At 35.6% G+C, this 26,524-nt stretch overlaps 1 protein-coding gene across 1 annotated transcript in view; it reads right to left on the bottom strand.

Annotated features, from left to right (window-relative positions):
• TTLL7 (tubulin tyrosine ligase like 7) overlaps nt 1–26,524 on the bottom strand; it is a 153,326-nt gene that overhangs the window by 80,452 nt on the left and 46,350 nt on the right. Inside the window, exons 2-7 of the mRNA XM_061186413.1 lie at nt 15,035–15,234; nt 14,697–14,828; nt 10,267–10,388; nt 9,571–9,638; nt 7,289–7,447; nt 2,771–2,987 (exon numbers count right to left, since the gene is read on the bottom strand). Of these exons, the coding sequence (XP_061042396.1) occupies nt 2,771–2,987; nt 7,289–7,447; nt 9,571–9,638; nt 10,267–10,388; nt 14,697–14,828; nt 15,035–15,059 (723 nt within the window). The 5' untranslated portion in view covers nt 15,060–15,234. The remainder of the gene's footprint in view (nt 1–2,770; nt 2,988–7,288; nt 7,448–9,570; nt 9,639–10,266; nt 10,389–14,696; nt 14,829–15,034; nt 15,235–26,524) is intronic.

The following is a 26,524-nucleotide window of genomic DNA, read 5'->3' as shown; positions in this document are numbered from 1 at the left end:
TATTTCAATTTCTGAAATTCTCTCTTATGATTTCCTTACATGTAGCTTATCAATATACAGCTCATGACAAAATGCACACTATTTTAAAAATTGGAAATACGAAGGAAAAAAATATGAAGCAGTCTGCTGTCCAAAAACAACAAATGGGAGCATTTTGGTTTATTTTTTCCACCTTTTTTCTTAAACTTATCTTTTACATACGAGTGATCTCACTTTAGATAAAGTTTTGCACTTCACTTTTAAAATTTTTCATATCTTCATGTAGGAATTCAATCATGAAATTTTAGAGATATATGAGGAACACTGATGTTTATACAGGAGAACATCATTTTTCATACATGTGAAAACCAAAGCCAGGAGATTATGTGACTCAAGAGCACTTGGCAAAGCGAAACCTAGAGGCCACGTTTCCTGACTCCCAATCTTTCAATATGATTTCCTAACCCAGTGTACTTAAGCAAATCACATACATCCAACTTAAGAAATTAGAATAAATCACTTTATCACCTAAATGAGCTTTCAAGTCTTACCCTTTCCTATCTCTTCCCTTACTCTTTCCTCTCAAAACATGACTATCTGCCTTACATATATATAATCCAGTCTTACCCACTCCAACTATTTTAATTATAATCTATAAACTGACAAGCCCCAAATTACGCCTGTAGATCAGTTCTCTCATCTAAGCTTCAGACCTATACTGTATATCCAAATGCCAATAGTATAGATCCATTTGGAAGTCACACAGGCATCTCAAATCAAACACATCAGCTTTCTGCAAAACTTTAAAAGCTCCTATACTCCCTATCACAGAGAATGTCACCATCCACCCAACTGCTGTGCCAAAACTCTTTTGAGTTTTATCCTTAATTTCTCTCTCTCTTTCCCTTATTCTACAAATCAACCTGTCGGTATATCAGTGTTACCCATGGTATCATAAATATATCTGAAATCTGTGCTCTTATTCGTAGTCCTGTCCTACTATCACTTCAAATTAAGTCATCTTGTCTCTCACATGTGGTTAGACTAGAATACAGCTTCTTGTCTCCCTTACTCTAGTCTCTCCCATCCATCTACAGCCCCATCTCACATTCCCCACACTATAGACCAGGTGACCTTTTTAAGACAAAAATCTCATTCCTTCTTTCCCTTGTTTAAAATCTTTCAATGCTTCCCTTCTTCTTAGGTTAAGTTCCAAAATCCTAGCCACGATCTACCAAGATCTGGCCTCTGGGACTCTCCATCCTGATGTCAGAACACCCATCCTTTCTTAGTCTGTACTTTAGCCATATTGAACGTGTGTGCTCTCTCCAGACGTATCACTCTCCCTTCTACCTCTGGACCATTCTTCTACCTGGAGTCTTAACCCATCCCACCCCACCTCTAACTTAGCTAACCCCTCACTCTTCAGATTTCACTTTACAAACTCCCTCTCTAACTGTATCTCCAACTCAGATGTTCCTGCTATGCACTGCCATAACAGTCTCAGTTTCTTAAACCATTACACTTACCACTGGGTATTATAATTGCTTATTTATTTTCTGCCTCCCCACTAGATTGTTGCTTTTGTGAGATCAAGTACTGTATCTGTCTTGGTCACCGTTTTTCCAAAACCAACACAATGTCTAGAAAGCAGTAGAGTTCAAACATTTCTTGAAGATTGGATGTATCCACACCTTATGACCTTTGAAGAGATGATTCTTTCTTTTATCTTCCTTTCCTGTAAAAACTTTGACAGTTCCCTTATTCTTCCTTAGCCAGGTTTACAACATTTCTTAGTTAATTGAACGTAGCAACATTTATGATTAGTCATTTAATTTTGGAAAATGACCACTCAATGTAGTCATTTATGTGCATAATATTATAGAAGAACAATAACCAGGCCTTTGACAAAAATGGGAAACAATCCTTAATTAGGTGTAATTTTTACTGTAATTAGTAGATCCAAAAATAGAGGTAGAGGTTAACTAAACTTTTAAGTATGGATAATAAACTACAGTTTGTCTCTCATAAACTATAAATTATATTTATGACTTTCATGATAAATTATGATAATAAATTACAGTTTGACCTTCATAAACTACACAGTTATGACTTTCATCAATATGTTGTAGCTACACAAAGATAATCTTAATGGAAAAACACTAACAAAAATCTCCACTTAAAAGAATTAAAAACGTACCATGAAACTGCCAATTTATGTCTCTACTTCACAATTGATCAACATAAATTTAAAATCTTCTCTTTTGTTCCAACAAAAAATAATAACTCTACTTTCTGATAACTTTTGCTTTCTCTGTTTCATGTACTTTCTACCACATTCTACATGTTTAAACCATACCTTTCATACAAAGCCTGCTCAAATACCACCTCTCCCATGAGAAGCTGAACAAAACCTATTCCTACACTCAATTCTATAACACTTTATCTGTATTTCTCAATGGCATATTATTTTAATTTGTATTTCTGTATCAATCATTTCTATCCAGGACCACTACACACACATATATACTTCGAAATCCATCCTCATGCTCACAGCACCCAGATGGGGTGTGTTTTCCTAATTAGCCTACCTGGAGCAGCAGGCACTTTTTTTTCTAATTTCCACAAAGCTGTCTTAAATTAGAGGCAGTCTTATTTACGTATATAATTCTTCTAGACTATAAAAGCCTGAGAGGAGGAACTTTGTTCATTTAACATTTATACACAATGGGTGTTTTAAAAAATAGATGTTGAATAAATTAATAAAATCATAGTGTCTGGTATCACTTACCAAATTGGTCTCATTAGGTGGAATGTACTTCTCTGTTCCCATTCGCACAAGTCCATCATGGTAGAGAAATATTTTTAGTGGATCACACGATGTTACCAGAATATAAATTCGTAAATCAAACTTGTAACCTTCCATTAGGAAAGGCTTTTCAATGTATTCTTGAACAATCAAATGATCCTGAGATGGAAGTTTGTCACCATTTCTTATCAAAGAAATCCTAAATTTAAAGAAAAGATTAAAAGAATAATTTGTTATGGAGTCAGGATTTTAACAAAGTTATAAGTAATACTCAAGAGGAAAGTGGTCCCATCACACACACACACAAAAAATACGGCATAAAAGTACTGTCAGAAGCAACTTTTTTAGAACCATGGATACTAACCAAGGAACATGTGATAAAAACAAACAAACAAAAAAAAAAAAACAGCGGAATCTGTGTAAAAGAGATTCCTAGCATTTTAACTTACTCTGGTACCACCCCCAACCCCCAGCTCAGCAGTGGCCTTGAGCAGTAACCCGTGTTCCCAGTACAGATACTGGTTCTAGAGGCAGCAGAACAGACCTATTCTTGTGGTTGTTTTGTTTGTTTGTTTGTTTAAATCAGTTCTGTGGTCCCCTGGACAATCTCAAAGGTTTTCTTTTATCTTGCCTAACTGCGAACTCTCCCAGTGCTGAGGCAGCTACTTGGGGGGGTTGCGGGGGGTGGGAAGAGACAAATGTTGAAAACATTTAAAGACAAATGTAGTAGTCCCTGCTGCCCGGGGCAACAAATAGCAGTTGGGAAAAACAACAGACTAACGGCAAAGATTGGGGAAAAAGACAGGAATGACAATCTTCAGGGAATAAGGGCTTTGAAAATCTCTCACATATTTCTGGGATTCTAGAAGGCCATATCAATGCCCAGGGCTAAGTGCATGCTCAGGAAAGACCTGAGATGGCCCTAAACTCTTACCTCCAGCTAACCATCAAGCTCTGTACAAGTAGGAAGTGAAGGCTAAGGCAGAGTTATAAACTACCTAGCTAAGTGTTGAGGGCATGCTCCAACACACACACACACGCACACACACACATACACCATCTGCAAGGATTGGGGGATAAATATATATCTATACCTATATCTATATACACACACACATATATATATGTATGTGTGTGTATATGGATATAGGTATAGATATAGATATTTGGTTCCCAGTGTTTAAGGAAATCTCTATTCAATTACTAACGGATTGGACAATTACACTGACCACTGACCTAACAGAACAGGAACTTCAGAGGTCACACACAATAAAAAATACAAACTTTACAAAATTATTTCAGAAAGGTCACTAAACAAATAAACATCAACGGTAACAAAAAACCCTGTAGAGGAGAGAGAATCTAATTGTCAGAGTTGCTACATTACAATACACAAAATGTCCAATTTTCAACAAAGTATCATGAGTCATTCAAAAAAAAAAAGTATGACCCATACACAAAAAAAATTCTCAATTAATAGAAACTATACCTGAGGAAACCCAGACATTTGGCTTACTAGACAATAAATTATTTAAATCAACTATTTTAAATTTGTTCAAAGAGCTAAAGGAAATCATGTACAAAGAACTGAAGGAAACCATGGGAATAATATCTCACCAATGCAGAATATCAGTAGAGATAGAAATTACTTTTAAAGGTGGTGGGGTAGGTGGGGGGAACCAAACAAAAATTCTGAAGTTGAAAAGTACAATAACTGAAACAAAAATACATTAGAGGGGCTAAACAGAAGATTTGGGAAGGCAAGGAAAGAATCAGCAAACTTGAAGATAAATCAATTGAGATTAGTCTGAGGAACAGAAAGGAAAAAGAATGAAGAAAAATGAACAGAGCTTAAGAGCCCTGCAAGACAACATCAATAATATCAACACACTCATAATGGGTGTCTCAAAAGGAGAAAAGAGAAAGGGGCAAAAAGACTCTTTGAAGAATTAATGGCTGAGAATCTCCCAATCTGATGAAAAATATTAACCTACAAATCAAGAAGCCTAATAAACTTCAAGTAAGATAAACTCAAAGAGAGCCACACTAAGACATGTTCGAATCAAACTGTCAAAAGGCTAGAGAAAGAGAGAAAAAAGTAGCAAGACAGGCCACTCATCCCTCCCAAGGGATCCTCATTAAGATAAAGAGCTAATTTCTCATCAGAAACAATGGAGGGCAGAAGACAGTAAGATGACATATTCAAAGTGCTGATAGAAAAAGAAAAAAAAAAAACTGTTAACCAAGAAATCTATATCTGACAAAATATTCAAAATTGAAAGAGAAATTAAGACATTACCAGATAAACAAAAACTGAGAGAGTTTGTTGCTATTATACCTGGCCTATAAGAAATGCTAAAGACAATCCTTCCGGCTGAAGCAAAGGGACACTAGGCAGTAATTCAAATCTACACACAGAAATAAAGAACACCTCTAAAGATTACTACATAGGTAAAAATAAAAGTCACTACTAGTGTAGTTTAGGTTTGTAACTGCTTATTTTTCCTGTATTATTTAAAACCCAACTGCATAAAACAAATATTATAAATCTATTTTGATGGGCACACAATATATACAGGTGTAATTTGTGACAAAACATCATAAAGGGGGCAGAGGCAAATAGAAGCAAAGTTTTGTTGTTGTTGTTGTTATTTTTACTGTTAAAAGTAATTATATTAATCCAAACTAGGTTGTTATAAATTGAGATGCTAATTGTAACCCCAAAGCAACCACTTAAAAAATAACTCAAAAAATATATAGTAAAATAAATGACAATGAAATTAAAATGGTACACTAGAAAATACCCATGTAATACACAAGAGGGCAGAAATGGAGAAATTGAGGTATGAAAACTATATAAGACATGAAGAAAACAAATAGCAAAATGCCAAAAGTAAATCTTTCCTTATCAATAATTACATAATAAATAAGAATGGATTAACTCTCCAGTTGAAAGACAAGATTTGGCAGAATGTATAAAAAATATGGCCCAACTACATGCTGTCAACAAGAGCCACACTTTATATTCAGACTTAAATAGGCTGAAAGTGAACAAATGGAAAGGATATTCCATGCAAACAGTAACCAAGAGAGAACTGAAGTGGCTATACTAGTATCAGACAAAATAGACTTTAAGACAAAAAGTACTGCAACAGACAAAGAAGAACAGTAATATAATAATTTTTAAAAGTCAATGCATCAAGAAGATATAATAATTATAAACATATGCACCTCATAACAGAGCTCCAAAATATATGAAGCAAAAACTGATAGAATTGAAGGCACAGATAGACAGTTCAACAATAGCAGTTGAAGTGTTCAATGCCCCCCACTCTCAATAATGAACAGGACAATTAAACAGAAAACCAGCAAGGAAATAGATAGATTCTACAGATGAGAGAGGTGTACTTCACCTATGTACTTCTGCATTGCATGAGATAAACCCTGGCAGCACAGTATGTATAGTATAATTTTCAGCTATTTTATTACTGTAGTCAATTCATATGATTAACTATTTACACTAACATTAAATATATATAAAAATGAATTTTTAACATAATTTTTAACATTAAAATTGAGAAAATGTGAACTTCAATTATCCCCCCCAAAATGTTTACCTTGATACTAACATATAGTGAACCAAATTTACATTAAACAATTAATATACAATTTCCACTAACACTACATGTTGTTTGTCTTTTAAATTACTAAACCACAGTTTAAAATAATGTCTGATTAAATTATTAAATTATGATTAAAAGTTAAAAGGAAATGTGTTGAACAGTAATTTACCTGGCAGCTATATTTCCAAATATCTTTTTTCCCCACAGCACTCTAAATCAAAGATAAAAATTACTTGTGTTTTTATTAAAAGTAGCCTCAGCCACATTTTCTTTGAAAAAGTAAACAGCAGAAAACTAGCATAAGAAAGCAAAAGTAAACAGGAATATTAAGTTGTATAATCTATCCCCAGCTAACAGGTCTAGTTCTCAGCACTTTAGCTTAAAATGTGTTCTACTCATCTTCAATCCAATTACCATGGCTACATAAAGAAAAAAATTATTTGTAAAGCAAAGAAAATAGATATTTTGTGCTTAAAATTTTTTTTAAAGATGAAAACAGTAACGCCCTTTCCATTTCATTCACCAACTCAATTTAGCTCTACTGTATCAACTGATTTTCCTCTCCAAGCTTACTCTAAAATTATGATGAATGCAAATTTTATGTTTAAGAAAAAAATTAGAAAATATTTACTTTTCTCTATTTTGTAGTCTCCTATCAAAGTCTCACAACCTGCTGATTAAATTTTTAGATTGAATTATTGAAGTCTCCAGGACAGGGTAAAAGGGCTCATTAAATATTTAGTTCCAAAAAAGCAAAAGTTAGAAAGCTATTTTATTATTTTTTTCATATTAGTACTCAACCATGAGCAAATGGTCACACTTATTCTTTCCCCCAATTTTTTAAAATTTTTATGTATTCCATATGAAAAATACCTACCCATGACCCATTGCACCATTAGCTGGTTTTACGATAAAAGTCTTCTGCTTTCTTTTTTTCTTTAATTCTTTCATATAATTCTGAAATTGTGTATATTCAGCAGGGAAGATCCATGTTCGAGGAACAAAGGTATAATCCAGAGGCCGGGACTTGATCATTCTGTAAGTTAGAGATAATATGAAAAGTAATTTCTATTCAAACTTATCTAAACTTTCTTTCTCTGTGCTACTGACATTTACTACAAGGATTTAAATTCCCTCCATTTCTTCATTTATTGATCCATTCATTAATTTTTTTAAATGCCTATTAATCACCTACTATATGTTAGGCACTATTCTAGATACTAGGGATACATTAGTGGAAAAAATAGACTAGAATTTCTGCCCCATGTACTAATTTACATATTAATAGATCAAACATTTGAGTATATACTATGTGTTGGGCACTGAGGATTAACATGGTCTCTGTTCTAAGGGATTTACATATAAGCTATTAATTAAATACAGTGTGATAGGTGCAATAAAGCTGTATAAGGCAAGGTAACATGTGGAAGGCGTCATTAACTCTGCCTCCGGGATGGGGTTGGTTAGTATGGTTCACAGCCAGGTGCCATTCATATTGCTTCTTAAAAGATGATTTGGAGTTTGCTGGGTCATCCATAGGGAAAAATTTTAGATTGCCTTTTACCCCGGTGTTTTGTGGAGTTTTACTACTTTTGTGAGAAAACCATTGAAGCCTCTGAGTCAGGTTTTGTTTATATCAACTACATCTACCTATACATGTAGTTTTATGGCTACAATGTATGGCCTGACATTTTTGTATTTGCTATAAATCAGGCTCCCTATTTGGTACATAACTTAGGGATATTGATACAATACTAGGTATAAAATGTTGGCTTTTGAGTAATCCAAATGCTAATTATTTGGTACATATTGATTCCCATAACAATTTTTAAATTCTTAGAAATATTTTAAAATATTACCTATTAAAGAAAATCTGATTGTTTCAAAAAGTCTTCTTTATAAATGTATGCAAGTATTTTATAGATGAGTAGTTACTGTTTCCAAACGAGATTAGTTAAAACTAAAATGGGACCATAGTATATAATATGCACAGAAGCAGGGCCTATACTCTAAGACTAGGGTGTGGAATACATAAGCCACCTGGCTTCCACAACTGGAAGGTCATACAGTTATCATATTTCAAGTGCTCTTTCAAGAGAACCCTATAAAAAAAGTTATGTTTCCACTATGAGAAGGAAAATAATCACCAACTCCATCTGTCAAATCCAAAATAAGCCAACCAGGTAAATAATCTCAGTACAAAATAGGCTAACATTGATTGCTTTGAAACACACACACACACACACACACACACATCTAAAGGAAGCACAATAACAGTGCTAATGTACTTGTTTTTATTTCCAACACCTTTACATGTATTTATTATATTTTAACAATAATGTGAAATTAGATCAAGTTAAAGCTTTAATAGAACAATACATTTTAAAACTAACCATGAGGTGTTTATGAATGATACCATTCTTTGTTATATTTAGAAAAAAATCCAAGCATATAGTTTATCAACTTTCTTAAAATAAAAAAGAATCTAATCAACAGAAATATAAGCTGCACAAAAATTCTGCAGTATATTCAGTACAACACTTTACCTGTTAACAGTTTTTCCCATGAAAGCAGATTATTACTCTAAATAATGGTCTCTGAGATAAATATGCATGCATGTATCCCCGGGTAGGAACATATACATGCGTGTATGCATATATGTGTGCACACAGGCACCTATTACAGTGCCTGGCACATGTTAGATGCTCAATAACCAGTATTCTGAACACACACATACCCACAGGAAGGATATAATGCAACAAATTAGTTCCTGCAAGGTTTAACTGAAAATAATTAAGTATATATTGAATGCCATGTACAGAAAACTTTTTACATTTAAAAGAAAAACTTATGCTGCTAGAGAGACAGCAAGTTGCAGTGAAAAGAACCCTGAAATTCTGGAGACCAGGTTTCTACTCCAGCTCTGCTGTTAGCTATTTGACTTTTTGCAAGATATTCATGTCTCTGACCCTCAATTTCCTCCTCTGCAAAGTCAAAGAATAGAACCAGGAAAATTTTAAAACACTTCTAGCTCTAAAATTCTCTCTCTTCCAACAAAATATCATTTCAAATCAATATAAATTTGTGAAAGATAGCACTATGACATTCAAAATGTAATTTTTGAACAGGTCTTCTCTATTACAAGAAAATGAAGATTACTTGGTCATATTTCTCGCTAGGAAATCCTTCCTACAGATCTCCCCCATTCCTGGAAAATGGTTGATCCTCTGGAAAATAAAAAGGTCAACATTAATATTTTCATTAACTTAATGAATATATCCATTTATACTATAATACAGTTACATTCATTCTTTGAGTTTAATTTTTTTTAGAAAAAAAAAAAAAACTGATGAAAATGGACTAATTTGTTGCCTACAGTCAATTTTGTATAACCCTCTACACTAACAGGAAGAACTATTCAAAATCTCAATTGTCTAAAATTCCATGTATTTGGCTTTTTTATTTTTTAATATGTTTGTATTACATTCCAGAAATAAAATAATGAAGCCAAATTACACATAGCTGACATTACAAGGGATATCCGTGTTCAGATCTCTTTATGCAATCTACTGCACATGGTTCATCTTTAAGCATAATGCAACGCACCAGCCTAGGAAGAGTTTTCCTCTATCAATTCTTCCTTAAAGATGGAAAGAGGTTAAAAGTTAAATTTGAGAGGATGCAGTCTTCAGGCAAAGAGTCAGTACAACTGGACAGCAACAAAACAGGCTATTCAGGTAAATTAGAACTGAAATTTAATACGTCAACATATTAAGAGCCCTATCTAAAGAAAATTATAATGGAATTCATATAACTTTCCTACTGACCAAAAATTGGTCATGATTAATTTCCCACCTGGTAATTTTGCAGCTCTGCAATCTTCTCCTGCTGAACAGCTGAATCACACCATATAAGGTTACTTGTTTCATCCTCATCTGGCGTTTTCATAAATCCCATTTCATCTATTACTAAACGAACTGCAAGTAAGCAGTTAAGTTAAACCAAAATTAAAATACTTCTGAAATACATTCATTATGAAAATCTTTTTTGATATATATCCATTTTAGCTCACAGTATTTCACTTGTAAAATTTCCACTAGTTATAGCATAACCTTATTTTTAGCTACAACAATTTAATGCCAAATTATACTCAATAGCAACAGAGAACTGTTTTTAAGTGGCACCCCAAATCCTTAGTTTCAATTTTCTGAGATTTAACAGGTACACAACACTATTAAAGAGTTTAGTGATTATTCACAGCATAGTGAAAATACACACACAGCTGACAACACCTCTACTCAGGAAAATGTACTTTTATGGCTTTTTCATGACCTTGGGTTAGGTACAAAAGGGAAAAGATAAAAACAGCCCCTGATCATTAGACCTATCCTATATTTTCCACCTCCCTAGTTCAAATTATTTTTAGCAGTTAAAACCAAGTCAGCTATGTTGACACAGGACACAAAATAATGAAGCAGAATTACAGTAGAGATTTGGAAACTCTGGTCCTCCTATCTGCTCCCAACCCTCTAATCCTATGGGAAAAATTTATGCTCAGAGAAAATCTGGTTTTTTAGATTTCACAATCAACACATTGATATCACAATTACACAATTAACATATTGACATTTTTCTTCCAATGAGGTTCAAATTTAGAATAAAGATCAGCAAATACTTAGGATAAATTTAGGTTCCAACAGAATTTGGAGTCTTAATAGAATGGTGTAACAGATTAGCAGCACTTCGATGTTTATTTTTAAACATTTTCTTTTTACTGCCCTATATATGGGGAGATACGGTAAAAAGGGATTAATTGTCTGAATGTACTTGGCTCAAGTATGAAACTGATGACCAGACACCTGCTGGTCTCAAGTCCTAGGGACTCTTGATTTCTTTCTGGCTGAGGAGAAAGAACGGGCTTGTTATGCACTAATGCCTGGAACACAGGCATAATAGAAGAAGACAGTGACTGGAGACGGGTGAGGTCGGGGAAGGGACTGTTGAGGTGAAGCTGGTTTTATCCATGAGAAGCTTGATAAAACGCGGGGCTGTTCTGAAGGCCTAGGTGACAACGTACAGTACAAGAATTTGGGGAAAGGGCTGTTCCGCTCTCTGCCGCAGACCACCATGCAGTGTTGGCGTCCTGAGGGCCCAAGAGCTTCTGTGTCATCTAGAGCTCGTGGGGAGGGCAAGGACCGTAGAGACACAGCCTAGGAGAGTTCTTTCAGTGGCTCACAAGCAGAAAACAGGGACAAGGCCAGAACCGCAGCTCAGGGGCAGCCCCATTTCTGAGTGCATGGAAGTCATTGCCCTGGGCCTCTCAGAAATAACTGGGAAACCCCTGAGGAGAGAAATGGAACTGGTGGCAGTTACGGATGGAGGGAGTATAATGAGCTACTAAAATGTGGGTATTAATGTACACATGAGCTGGTGAGGCTGGGAACATTCAGGGTACATAACAATGGTGGAAAAGATCCATTCTTTCTTTAGATTCTCAAAGTCAAATCTGTAAGGTCGGTCATATATAAATCTCTCTTATTATGAAATTCAAAGCTTGGAGAGCTGACAAAGTTGAACTTCAAAGAAAAATACAATGTAGGGTATTAAACTGTCACTTTTTTTTTCAGCTAAGCTATTTAATCATATTTTTGTTTGAATTGAGGTTTTAGAAATCAATTGGCATCTTTTTAAGTATACCATCCTCCACTGCATAGAAAAGAACTTCCTTTAACGTGTCAGTTCCAAATAGAAGGCTGTTGGCAGCCAAAGCCTAAATCCGTGCTTTTAAATGTTGGTCTTTTAGGAGCTCTCTTTACAAAAAGAAGTGAAGTAATTGCCTCAATATTGAATTTCTACCAAACCAAACTCCCCATTGGTAAAACAGAGATAAAAAACAGAGATAACCATACCAACCATTTTTCTCACATTTCCCCTTGCATAATTAAGTACCCTGTTCTCCAATCTGTCTTGCTCCCATTTAATGAAAATTACCAAAAATACATTTCTCACAAATTTGTCCTACTTTTTTTTTGCCTTGACCCATAGAGCTTTCAGAGGCTGTTCAGGAGTTTTAAAAATAGGAATCCATGCAACAACTCTCTGAATTTTAGATACAGAGGACACCTTAATGTTCCTCAATTTAAATTTCAATTCATATTTTATTTAGGCAGTATGATAGAGTAAAAAGAACACTAAATTTGGAAGCAAATTAATTCAGATTCAAGTTCTACTTTTGCCATCTGTACGATCTTGAGTAAGTTGCTAACTCTCAGTGAGCTTCAGTTTCTTCAACTGTGCTAAGGGGCATTTTAAAAAGTAATAATTAAAATTTCATAATGTATTAATTATAGGACTACTGTGAGAATGTAGTTCACCATTCCACAACGTGTCTCCATGAGGAATTATGGGAGAAATTTCTCTCAAGACTCGGAAATAGAAAAAATTGCATTTCCCTTGAATAACCAGTATGGTTTTATCTTCTGGGCACTGTGTATTCTATAGCTGATTATGTTTCGATTATTTGCTTTGCTTGCTAGGAAGCTCAGAGTCAAACCCATGCACATCTCTAACTATACAGGATTTCATGGAATGCAGTTTGTATTCTGATCAGCCACAAGATTCATCCTATTTTACTGTTTTTATTTTTCCTTATTTATTTTCTTATGGCTGTTAGCCACTTCAAATTCACTATTAGAGTGAGGAAAGTCAGGGAAAAGGACAACAAGGGAGTAATGCAGCCTATTTGACAGGGTGACTGGAAGATTAAATGAGGTAATTCATGTGAAAATATTTGGTCCAGGGTTATAAAAGAATTAATATTAAGACTAGTAGTGATCAAAGTATTCTACATGAGGAAACAGGCAAACCAGGGACAAAACACAAGTGTCCTGACTATGGCTTAATTATCTTTCTATTATATAATTCAACCTGTCAAAGGAGCAGTAATTAAATTACAAGAAGTAATCTGTTGCATATCACAAGGTTAAATAAGGGAAAGCAAGGTAACACTTTCTCCTGGACACATAGCCAATTGTCTCTTTCCCTCCCCTATACTTAGCTTTGTATTCTCCCAGCAGTCCCTGGTCCAAGTCTCCAAGCCTGATCTAGCCAGGGCTTTTGCTAAACACAACTGAGCAGGCTCAGCAAAGAGGTCTGGAATCAGTGTGAAGCAGCCTAATGCAACTTCAGCCCTTAGAAGTGAGAGGGAACTACAGTTAAAAACACTCTCCTTTGGATCAAGTTGCTTATAAACCCCACCAGGACCTTAAAAGCAAACAGGAGGATAGGTTAACACCGCCCATTAATCACTTTGACAATGGTTACTCTTGTTTTTTCACTCTAGAAAATACACTGCAAATAATTCACATCTCACCCTCCCACATTAACTCGCCCAAAGTTTTTTCCTCGGAGGAACACTTGTTGAAATAGAGTATTAGGGGACCTCGATTCCTATGAAATATTCCATTGATTCCTGATGAACTTTGGTGAATTACTGTAAGTGGAAACACGACCCTCAAAGGTTAATAAGAGTAAGAGTAATTAACATCCTTGAGATTCACATGGTTTCCTCAACTCTTTTAATGCAAAATTATTTTTTAAAAAGAGGAAGATTATTTGAGTACTTGTAGTAGTAATGACTTTTTCAGTGCCGGGCAAAAGTATCTTAATTTAAAGTAATTAATTCTTACCTATTCTCTCCACTGCAAATACTGCTTACATATAAAAACTAAAATTCTATTAATAAAAGGCAACAGTATCATCAAAATAATTTTTAAAGCATAGAGAGAAATATGTTCTTACTCTATGGTCAGGTTCTCATTGTTTAATATAAATCTCAAATTCTGCACTTTTCATTTTACATTTTTAATCTGTTTTAAAAATGATTTACAAAATAATGAATGTTAAAGATTAAACATAATTTTAGCCCCAAGTGAAAAATGCATTAGAATAATACAGTTTTCCTAAGCACATCTGTATTTAAAGATTAAAGCTAGAACCATTGGTTTTTCTGCTCATATTACTTTACACTTGATTTAAAAACTAAGTATTAATCAAAATCATATATATTTAATCCAATCCCATCAATAACTAAAGCTTTTTAGTTTACAGTGATGTTCTATTTGATTACTGACATGTTGAATATCTCATAAAAAAGAAAATTTTATAGAAGGCATTCAAAAATCCATTACATAGAAGATAATTATCTCTGAATTTCTGTATTGTTTTCAACATCAAATTAGTTTTTCCGACAATTATGAAAATCTCATGATTCTGAGGAGACCTACCAATTTCAAACTTTGTCCCAGCAACATTTGCTGTAATGGTTCCCTTCTTTTTCTTCTTTCTGACTTTCCTTTTCATCGTGCTTTGATAAGGCAATTCTGTATTCAGATCCAGGGGAGAGGGTCCCTGAATAACTTTAAAAGAAATGTAAACCAACCAAACATCACTGAAATAACAAAAACTCCATACCAGAGAACATAAATGCCCCCCACAAGGGGGTAAAATTATAAATTCTGATTCTTTGAGTCCCCAATTAATTTTTAATTCTTAAAAAAATTAGCAGTGATGATCTATAATACAGCCACATAATAGGTACACATGATTAAATCAAGCTGCTTACCTCTTTCTTGAGGCAAAGATGGCATTCTTGCCTCTGCCGATTAACAAGCAGTGTGCGCTGCTGTACAAGCTCTTAGGAAACCTGGAAGGCCCGCATTAGTCTAAGGAGGATATGGCTCCAAATCACTGAAAGTTCCTATCATATTATCTTGGTGGAATCCTCAGATTTCAGGACATTGAAATTATGAGATAAGAAGGGACCTGCAGGGATTTTAAAACAAAGGCATTTAGAAAACAACTTTTATGACATTTTTTTGATATATGCCAATACTCTTCTTTTTAAAAGTCAAGGAGAGATGAAAGTAAATGTAGTTAATCAACAAATATTAGTTAATTCATTAAACCTTATGTAAAAATGCCAAGCAATAGTCCCCTGTTTTTAAAGTGCACAATCTAAAGGAGGAGACTTTAAGTCATGTATCATATTTACATACAATAAATAACATGCTTTACACAAACAAGAACAACAATAACAATATTCACTACCATTTGTTGAACGTTTACTATCTCAGGTCACTTATACCACTTAATCTTTCAACAAAACTATAAGGTAGAAGCTTTTATCCCCATCTAACAGATAAGTAAATTGAGCTCAGAAAGGACAAATCTTCACAAAGAAAGTAAGTGACAAAGTAGAGATTAAAATAACATCTCTCTGATGTTAAAACCAGTGCCCTTAACCAGGACCCCATACAACCTTCAACCCAATGCCTGTAACTTAGCTGCAGCCCTGCTTTTAATATGAAACAGTGAAATAAGTGTCAGTGCCAGGGTAGAGATCACATGCTGACAGAATGGAGAAAAAAGAAATTCCCTTTTAAGTTGTGTGAGGGGGAGGGTGACTTCATCAAACAGACCACATTTGAATTACGCCTTTAAAAATGAGAACAATTTTGAAAGGCAGAAAATAGGAGTCATTACCATGATGATCTTATTTGGGCACACAGAGGAACACAATAAACATTTTGTAATGAATGAACTAATTAGTTTGGCTACGCCTCAACATGGCCTTTTACACTTCACTTATATTTTCATTGTGTATGTATGAACCTAGGGGTTGTACCCTGACTATACTATACTGCCCACTCTATACTATCAACTTTCTAACTTCTCCCTTCATACTTCAAGAATCTTCAAGTCCTTGTAAAATGTCTCTAAACATAATGAAAGTTACAAAACCTATCACAATAAACAAAGGTATGATATCAACACCTTTATCAGGATATTATCAGGTTTATGAGAAGTTCAGAAGTATTTAAAAATTCAGCTACATAAAATGTGACTCATATACACCACTCCCAACAGTCATTATTAATAATAAGATTCATTATTAAAGAAAATATAGAACTTAATTTGTTCTCAAGTATCATTTTCACTAGAATAATTCTCTAGAATAACTCAATATCAAAACCAGGGAACTATTATTTATTACAGACCAACTGTGGGCAGGCACTATGTTAAGAATCTAAACTATTTTACCTCATTAACAAACTTGGAACTTAGGTATCATTTCCCCCAATTTTCCAGACATGGAAACTAAGGCTAAATATGTTAAGTAAATCAAGGTAATACAGCTTACAAATAGAAAACCTGGGCTTTGAACCCAATTTTGTCTGATTATCTGTTCTATTCACTGAGCCCCACTAGTTTCAGACAGCGTGCTAATATGCTACATAGATGTACAAGAAGTTTGTGACCCTACTGCAGTCCATACTGCAAGATATGGGTGTATCTGGGAATTCACGATACTTCAAACCCAACAGTGAAATCACAGTAAACATCCCTAACCTGACGACAGCTCCCAATTCCGAGCTGGAAATAGACTAGAGCATTTTTCAGAATAAAAGAAAGGAGTAGTCTATGGTTCAGTCTGGTTTCCTTCTGGAAGGTCTGATACCTCAGGGAGGTAACTATTTGAGTTTACAAGTCCTTGTGCAACACCTTGTTACTGGAGTAAACAAAGATCCTCTTACGGTAATGGAGTACTTATTACATTGAAAGTAGGTGACAAAGTCAACAAGAGCTTGAGAACAATGTTTGCCTAACTATACTAACAATAAATTAATAATTGTTATAGGCTGTAAAAACAGATTTATTAATTTCTGACTTACATAATGAGCCTAACAACTTCGATTTGTATAGAGCTCAAATCGAGAACTGTTATCCCTTCCCCCAACCACACAGAATTTAAAGGCCTTAAAATTATTCTCTCCATAGATTATGCTTAATTCCATGTATGGTTTGGTGATTAACAATAAAAGTGCTCTAACAAACTCCAGGACCTCATTCTGCCATCCAATTCTAACCATTTCACTTTATTCTAAACAAGAGATTTGAGATGACAGATTGATCACACCACTCAGATGAACCATGGTTACCTACTTTCCAAAAGGAGAAAGCATGTTTTGGTTACCTCCCAAATAAGCCAAGTTTCGCTGCAAAGTAAAATCACCTGAGGCACTTTTGAAAATCCTGGTACCCAGGCCAGATCCCAGACCCAGGTGGGGCTTAAGCATCAGCATTTTTAAAGCTCTCCAAATGATCCTAGTGTACAGCCAAGGTTGACAACCTCTGCTGTAAGCACATAACTGCACTAAAGCAAATAATAGTTAATTACAAAATACACATATCAAATTATAAGAAAAAAGTAAAACAAAGATGAAAGCTCTTATAACTGAATGAAAAGGGTCAAATAGGTAGAAGTCATCTATAAAAATCCTCATATCTAGTTCAAGTAAACAAATTAGAAGAAAAAAGAATTAGGAGATCAGCAGAAATTGATTTCTAAGACAAACAATTTTATTTTGCAAGTAAAGAAGCCATTTCCAAAAGGAATCAATTTACTAAAATGTCAAGCAAATAGTATCCTTAAATGTAGAACTTCAAGTGCTACCACGCAAAACAACAGCTGCATAAGACTGAAACAACAAAAATTCTAATATATTTGTGGAGTACCCTTTCTTCCCAGTTCTTCCTGCTGAATTTCTACCCATCACTTAAAATCCAAATAAATTTCCACTTTTTCCTTAAAGCTTCCTCTGATCATGTCTGAAGAAATTCATTTCTCCCTCTTCTGGCCTATCCTAGAGACCATTATTTGTACCCCTATCATATCACCAATCACAAACCAAGAAACTAAGCTCTGTGAAAACAGTGGTTTTCTTCTATCTTGTTCACTCTTCCACTCCCAGAGCCTAGAATAGTGCCTAACACAGTAAGTGCTTGTTCATGAATTTTAAAAAATTTTTAAAAATCAATCAACTAACGACACCTGGGAATAAGAAGAGGTGGTTATGGAGCTCTGAGAAGCAAAACACATGTATGTATTACTTTCACATTTTTAAGTGAAAAAAGAAAAGTACATAAAAGTTTACATTTGTGTAAAATGATAGGTGAATACATGGATATATGCACAGGGCAGTGGTGGCCTTTTGTAGCTGGGGGCAGAGCTAAGGGAGGCTAACTTTCATGTACACCCTTTAGTGACCCAAGCATGTATCACCGATTCAAAAAATTAAATATATGTGATAAAAGTTTGTGTCAACATTATCATGTTGACAACAAAAACCATCAAATTGTGTATTTCATTTAGATGAAAATAATTTAATCTAGATGAAAGTATAATATGGTAGAAAGAGCACTGAACAAGAAGTCAATTAGAACTCTTACCCTTTACTCTGCCATTTACCAAATAGATGACTTAATTTCTTAGTATGCAAAAGGAAGGAATTGATTCTTTCCAGCCCTAAAGTCTAAAATGTCAACCAATGAGGATAGCATTGTTGATATTTTGGATGACAACAAGATGAAGACAAAACTACTTTTGTGTAAAAAAACAGGGAAACTCAGACCTTCTCCAACAATCCCACCAAACCCATGCCCTGGTGAACGGTATATGGGCTCTTTGCACATACTGAGATTTTAGCTTACCAAAGATTACTAAAATAATCTAACAAAAGGTCATGGGAACCAAAATTAGAGCTAAATTGAAAATATGTGCAATAACATTAAATAGAAATGTAATAAAAGCTGTTTTTCTGGTGATGAGAGAAAGGAGAAGGGACCCAAATAAACCAGTACCTACTGTATACTAAGCACTTTCACATAACTTTATGTGTATTTAGTCTACACAAAGCATTTTTTATTCTAATTTTACATATGGTAAAATTTAGATTCCGTGGATAAGTAACTTGCCCAAAGTCACACCTTAATAGGTGACAATGAAGTGATTTCTCTCTAAAGCCCATATTCTTTCCCACTTTTTGTGCTACCTTCAAAACTCAGTCTTTAAACATGACATATTAACGATTTCACAAAGAAGCTTAATTCTGCTTGACAGGAACTATTTTAAAAGCTAGGGAATGAAAGCAAGAGAATCAAAGTGTAGTTTAAAATGTGGTTGAGATCACCAAGCTGCATCAGCTTTAGTTTCCCTTCTTGGAACACCTAGGCAGCTAGCAGGATCCAGATCATCTTCCCGGGTTTCTCCTTCATGAATGTACTGCAATTCAACAAGTACTGTTATATACCAGGTACTGTTCTCAGTAAACAAAATAGATAAAAATTTTCTTTCTCCATGGTGCTTGCATTCTAGTTGGGGAGAGACAAACAATAACAGTAAACTACAGAAATTTTCTTAGGTCAGTCTTCCAAGGCAATAGAAATAAAAGCAAAAATAAACAAACGGGACCTAATGAAACTTACAAGCTTTTGCACAGCAAAGGAAGCCATAGACAAAATGAAAAGACAACGTACGGACTGGGAGAAAATATTTGCAAATGATGTGACTGACAAGGGCCTAACTTCAAAAATATACAAACAGCTCCTACAATAACAAAAAACCCAGTTGAAAAATGGGCAGAAGACCTAAACAGACATTTCTCCAAAGAAGACACATGGATGGCCAATAGGCACACAAAAAAGATGCTCATCGTTGCTAATTATTAGAGAAATGCAAATCAAAACAACGAGGTACCACATCACACCAGTCAGAATGGCCATCATTAAAAAGTCTACAAATAACAAATGCTGGAGAGGGTGTGAAGGAAACCCCCCCTATGCTGTTGGTGGGAATGTACATTTGTGCAGCCACTATGGAAAACAGTACAGAGGTTCCTCAAAAAACTAAAAATAGAATTGCCATATGATCCAGCAATCCACTCCTGGGCATATACCCAGACAAACTATAATTAGAAAAGATACATGCACCCCTATGTTCATAGCAGCACTATTTACAATAGCCAAGACATGGAAGCAACTTAAATGTCCATCAACAGATGAATGGCTAAAGAAGATGTGGTACATATATACAATGGAATATTACTCAGCCATTAAAATGAATGAAATAATGCCATTTGCAGCAACATGAATGGACCTAGACATTATCATACTAAGCAACATAAGTCAGAAAGAGAAAGACAAATACCATATGATATCACATATGTGGAGTCTAAAATACGACACAAATGAACATGTGTACAAAACAAGAACAGACTCACAGACATAGAGAACAGATTTGTGGTTGCCGGGGTATTGGGGGGGAGCAAAGAATTGGGAGTTTGGGATTAGCAGATGCAAACTATTATATATAGGATGGATAAACAACAATGTCCTACTTCATAGCACAGGGAACTATATTCAATATCCTGTGATAAACCATAATGGAAAAGAATATGAAAAAGAATATATATGTATAACTGAGTCATTTTGCTTTACAGTAGAAATTAAAACAACATTGTAAATCAACTATATATGTCAATAAAATTTATTGACATAAATTTTAAAAATAAGTAAATAAACTAAAGAATATGCTAAGTTCTATGGGGAAAAAAAAACAGAGCTAGTAATTAGGATGTCAGGAGTGTGGAGGGGAAAGGGTGAAGGTTTGCAATTTTAAGTACTGTATCCAGATAGGCCTCACTGGGGATGATATACTAAGGAGGGCAATGATTTGTAATCACAAGTTGAGTTGATAAAAATATTATGCAGGGGCTTCCCTGGGCACAGTGGTTAAGAATCTGCCTGCCAATGCAGGGGACATGGGTTCGAGCCCTGGTCCAGGAAGATCCCACATGCTGCAGAGCAGCTAAGCCCATGCGCCACAACTGCTGAGCCTGCGCTCTAGAGCCCGTGAGCCACAACTACTGAAGCCTGAGTGCCTAGAGCCCGTGCTCTGCAACAAGAGAAGCCACCACAATGAGAAGCCCGCACACCACAACAAAGAGTAGTCCCTGCTCGCCACAACTAGAGAGAGCCTGCGAGCAGCAACAAAGACCCAACTCAGCCATAAATAAATAAATAAATAAATAAAATTTTTTTTTAAAAAATATTATGCATATGTGAGCATATGGGCATGTAAGCATGTGTGGATGTGAACACGTACGACAGGGAGGAAATGGGGAAACCTACTACCTTCTGGGTACTGAACAATCTTTCAGCCCTTCAACATGATTCTTCTTCCTAAATCCTAGTTTTCCTACATCATTTTCTACATTGATTTTTATATTTCTATTTTCACACTGGCAAGGAATAGAACAGATATGTTTCACAGTGTATGTAGTTTTGTATACTTTTCATAGTGTATCACTTTTCTGAAGGAGGGAGGCACCAGAAAGATCCCAACCACTCCCTCCACCTTGTGTCCCCTATACTGACACTAGATTGTGACACACTCCTAAGGACTCTCTTTGGTTCTTGGGCTCCTAGCAAAAACTGTGTAGTTTTTGGCATCTAGCTCACTCTCAGCCCACTTCCATACTTTCAGTTTTCAAAACCCATCAAAAAATCTATATTAGTCAGTACAAGCTATATAATGCTGCAATAATAAACAACCCCCAAATCTTAGGAGCTTGAAACAACTAAGGTCTATTTCTTGATCATGTTACATCTCAACCATGGCAGGGGTGCTCCACATATCACAGTCACACAGAAACCCAAGCTGTCAGAACAGCCATCATCCTAACAATAACCAGCCACTGTGCCAGAGGGAAAGAAAGTTTTGGAGGATCTTATCCCAGCAGCTAATGACACACACAATTTCTGCTCACAATTCAATGGCCTCAAGCAGTCACATGACCCCGGCCAACAAGAGTTAGGAAGTGCAATCATATCAAATGACTAGTAGGAAAAAAAGCCAGTAAATAACGCTAACAACCATCACAGACTCAGACCTTGATTACTCCCTACATGAACCTAGTTTCTAGTTCTCCGTAGCTCCACTTTATAGTATTCTCCCCTGCCTGGAAGAAAAATTGCTGAGGTCTGTATTGGGTCCACTCTACCTCTCAGCTTTACACAGTGGATAGTTAAATTTCTCTATCCTGAGCTGCTATGGAATGAAATAACGATGGTGAAGAAGAGGAAGAAGACAAGGAGGAAGAGGAGGATGGGGTTGACACAATCATTTATATAAAACATACTATGTGCCAGGCACTCTTCTAGGTTTCTACATATAAAACTCTGATCTTCCCAACCCTAAATGGTATCCCATTATTACTATCCCCACAGACAGTTGTTTAAAGAAAAGAAGTATAATAAACAATGATATTAAAACACAAATAAAATTTTTAAGTGATAACAATTTTGCAAATTTGCCTCAAGATAATTCTCTCTGGATGTCAAACTGTTATCATCTGATGAAAGATGTTTCGACTACTACTTCAAGAAAAATGAAAAATAATAAATATAACAAAAATTATATCCAATTAAGCTTTTACTTGGTGGGGAAAACACTCGCCATACACATAATGTATTATCTGCAGACAGGTTATTGCAAGTAGCAGTCAGGAATCTATCATTTCATGAAAATCATCAAAATAAGGCAGTTGGTTTTTTAGGTAAAAATAGTAATATTTCCAAACATCAGGTCATAAATACAATTTTGTCCATTGTTGTGTTTTAAAACATCATTAAATTTCAGCAGTTGGTCCTCAAACCAAATTTGATATGTTATTTTTATTTTCCAAGAAATGACGCATTTTCTTACATGAAAATAAGATAATGAAAGTAAATGAATCATGTGCTACTTTTTAAACATTAAAATTTGAAGTGTTTCTTATTTGTTTTAAATATTATCAGGATCAGATTTAATGTGAGCCTTAGACCACCAACTTCAATTTTAATGTGCATACTAATCACCTGGGTATGTTGTTAAAGTTCAGATTCTGATTCATTAGGTCTGGGGTGAGGCCTGAGAGTCTGCATTTCTAACAAGTTCCCAGGTGTGTTGGTCTACAGACCACACTTTGAGTAGCAAGGCTCTAGACAACCACGATGCTTAATACTATGCTGATAGAATTTTTTTAACGTAAAGCCTTTCTTTATAATATGTAAAAATTATGAAATTATAAAAAGATTTTTTAAATTTTTTTTAATTTATTTATTTTATTTATTTATTTTTGGCTGCATTGGGTCTTCGTTGCTGCACGTGGGCTTTCTCTAGTTGCAGCGAGAGGCGGCTACCCTTGGTTGCGGTGTGTGTGCTTCTTATTGCGGTGGCTTCTCTTGTTGCGGAGCACGGGCTCTAGGTGCCTGGCCTCAGTAGTTGTGGCTCGCAGGCTCTAGAGCGCAGGCTCAGTAGTTGTGGCGCACGGGCTTAGTTGCTCCACGGCATGTGGGATCTGCCCGGACTAGGGATCGAACCCATGTCCCCTGCACTGGCAGGTGGATTCTTAACCACTGTGCCACCAGGGAAGGCCTAAAATGATTTTAAAATTCATGTAGTGATGTGAAGTTATGTATTAATATTAAATGGGTCCATGAGTCAAAAAAATTAAAATAAAATTTAAAAGGTTGGGAAATGTTGACCTAGAACAGTGATTCTCAAAGTACGGTCCTAGGAACAGCAGCATCAGCATCACCTGCAAACGTATGAGAAATGCATATTCTCAGACCCAACCTGAGATCTTCTGAATCAGAAATCTGGGGGTGAGGCCCACCAGTCGACAAGCTCTCCAGGTGATTCTGATGTAGGCTAAAGTCTGATAACCACTGGACTAGAGGGCACATGCAAACCCCACGAAAGTAAGGGACGCCACTACTGGAGCCTCTTCTCTCCTCACTGGTCTTTTGAAGCAAAGCCATATGACTTAGAAATCACCTGGCCAAGTAACAAGTAGAGGAGAACGCACACACCACGCAGGGCTCTGAGCAGCTGCAAAGGAAGGCATTTGCTACAAAGGATCTCATTTACTACTGCAGACAGCCCTGCTAAGTGAGGTGAGGTTTTGCTAATTTAGAAAGACAATTTATACCCCTTGCTTGAGCCCAAGGCAGTTGCCAGTGTTGACCAACAAAGACATTCATTTTAAAGATAAGCAATCTACCAAAAATAATTATTTGAAGATTAACAGCAACCACAAAGATCAATTACATACCCTCTACTCCCAAGTACTGGTCCAGGAGCGTGGGAGCTTGATCTGAAAAGGTCATGGATAGCAGAAAAATGGTGGCGGAGGGGATGAAACGAACATCAACAGGAGAGTGCGTACATTGTGGTACACTCATACGGTGAAAGTACTATACACAAGTGAAACTAAATGAACTAGAACTACATGATGAATCTCACAAACAATGCATATCAAAAAAAGTTGAGGAATATACACAGCAGTACATTATTTACATGAAGTTTAAAATTATTAAAACAATAATATATGATAAACATTGAGATATACATATAGATCTCTTAGAAATTAATGCATCTGAAATAAAAGTGTAAAGAACTACATGGGGATGATAAACACCCCATGATACCTCTTGAGAGGAAGGGAGAGCATCTAATAGCCAGTCCTGTTTTACAGAAAGTGAGCAGCTATGCTCCTATACATGCCAAAGATGTAACTCTTAATGTAAAGAATGAATATACCGGGGCTTCCCTGGTGGCGCAGTGGTTGAGAATCTGCCTGCCAATGCAGGGGACACGGGTTCGAGCCCTGGTCTGGGAAGATCCCACATGCCGCAGAACAGCTGGGCCTGTGAGCCACAATTACTGAGCCTGCGCGTCTGGAGCCTGTGCTCCACAACAAGAGAGGCCGCGATAGTGAGAGGCCCGCGCACCACAATGAAGAGTGGCCCCCGCTTGCCACAACTAGAGAAAGCTCTTGCACAGAAACGAAGACCCAACACAGCCATAAAAATAAATTAATTTATTTAAAAAAAAGTCCTTCCCCAATCTCTTAAAAAAAAAAAAAAGTTTAAAAAAAAAAAAAGAATGAATATACCCTTATCATTTTAGCCTTTTGAAAGAATAGGTAGAAATGAAATAGCCAAAATACTTTTGTTTGAACCACTATATGTCTCCTTGGAAGTATTCTGTTTTAAGTCACACTGTTGAAAATGTAGGTCCAATTCTGACTCATTAGCAATATGGTGGAGTCACTGAAGGATTTAAAGAGGAGTAACATAATCCAAATTCCTTTTTTATAGATTACACCAGCAGTTATTGTGGGGGCTGGATGGGAGAGGGGCAGGAGTGAACAGAGAGTCTCAAGAGTTGCACAAGTCCAGGAGAGAGATGGTAAGAGTTCGATCATGGATACAAGCAACAGACACAGGGAGAAAGAACACGTTAACTACGGAAGAACAGCAGAACTTGGTGATCAAGAAGGAAAAAGTAATCTTGGATGACTTACAGATCTCTGCCTTAGGAGAACTGGGTAGAAGACAGCACCATTCAACAAGAGAAGGCAGAAAGAAAAGCCATTTTGAGGGATAAGATGATTTCAGTTTTATATTTGCAGAAAAGGATAGATGGAAAAAAATAGACAATAAGACAATGGAATTAGTGATGACTGAAGATAAGGAAAACCTCCACTTTTATAAATAAAATGCTTTTGGATAAGCACAGAAAGGTCCTTTCCAAAGCATAAATGCTCTTATCTCTGTGCTCTCTGCCAAGAAACGGCAACAGATTTTCAAAATGCCCAGCTGCCTGACTGGTGAACAAATGACATCACCCAAACAACTGTCACAGCGATACTGCTTTGCCACCACTCATTGTGTGTACAAATTAAAAGGGTTTTTAGAGAAGCTACTTACTCCCTGAACACAGAAACTTTTGTCTCCCTTTCCCAGACTGGGTATATTCTCAAAAGCTAGATCCGTAGTGTTTTCCAGACCTTAAAAAAAACCATTTGATCAACCACTTGTAAAGACCCAATAGGGAGCCAAGTGTGACATTACATAAGAATAAACAGAAGAACTATTTATTCATTCTAGCAACAATTAGTATTTACCTTGAGCAACAGTAGCTCCCATGAATGTACTGCTTATTTATATTTCAAGTTGCCTTAGACTGTTTAGCATTTGTTCAATGTTTATAATTAAATTACAGCACCCATACAAAATTCCACTAAGCTCTGTGGAATTCCTCGTCTTTGGAATTTAGTATGACATGAAAAAACAGGGATTGATAAATAAGTAATGATAACAAAGCATAGCTTGAAGGCATTTTTTTCCTTATTAATAGCTGTATTTCCAGTACTTAGGATAATGA

The sequence above is a fragment of the Eubalaena glacialis genome, chromosome 3 (assembly GCF_028564815.1).
Source record: "Eubalaena glacialis isolate mEubGla1 chromosome 3, mEubGla1.1.hap2.+ XY, whole genome shotgun sequence".
NCBI classification, from domain to species: Eukaryota; Metazoa; Chordata; class Mammalia; order Artiodactyla; family Balaenidae; genus Eubalaena; species Eubalaena glacialis.
The sequence above is the reverse complement of the archived record's forward strand: the minus strand, read 5'-3'. Positions and strand labels throughout refer to the sequence as shown.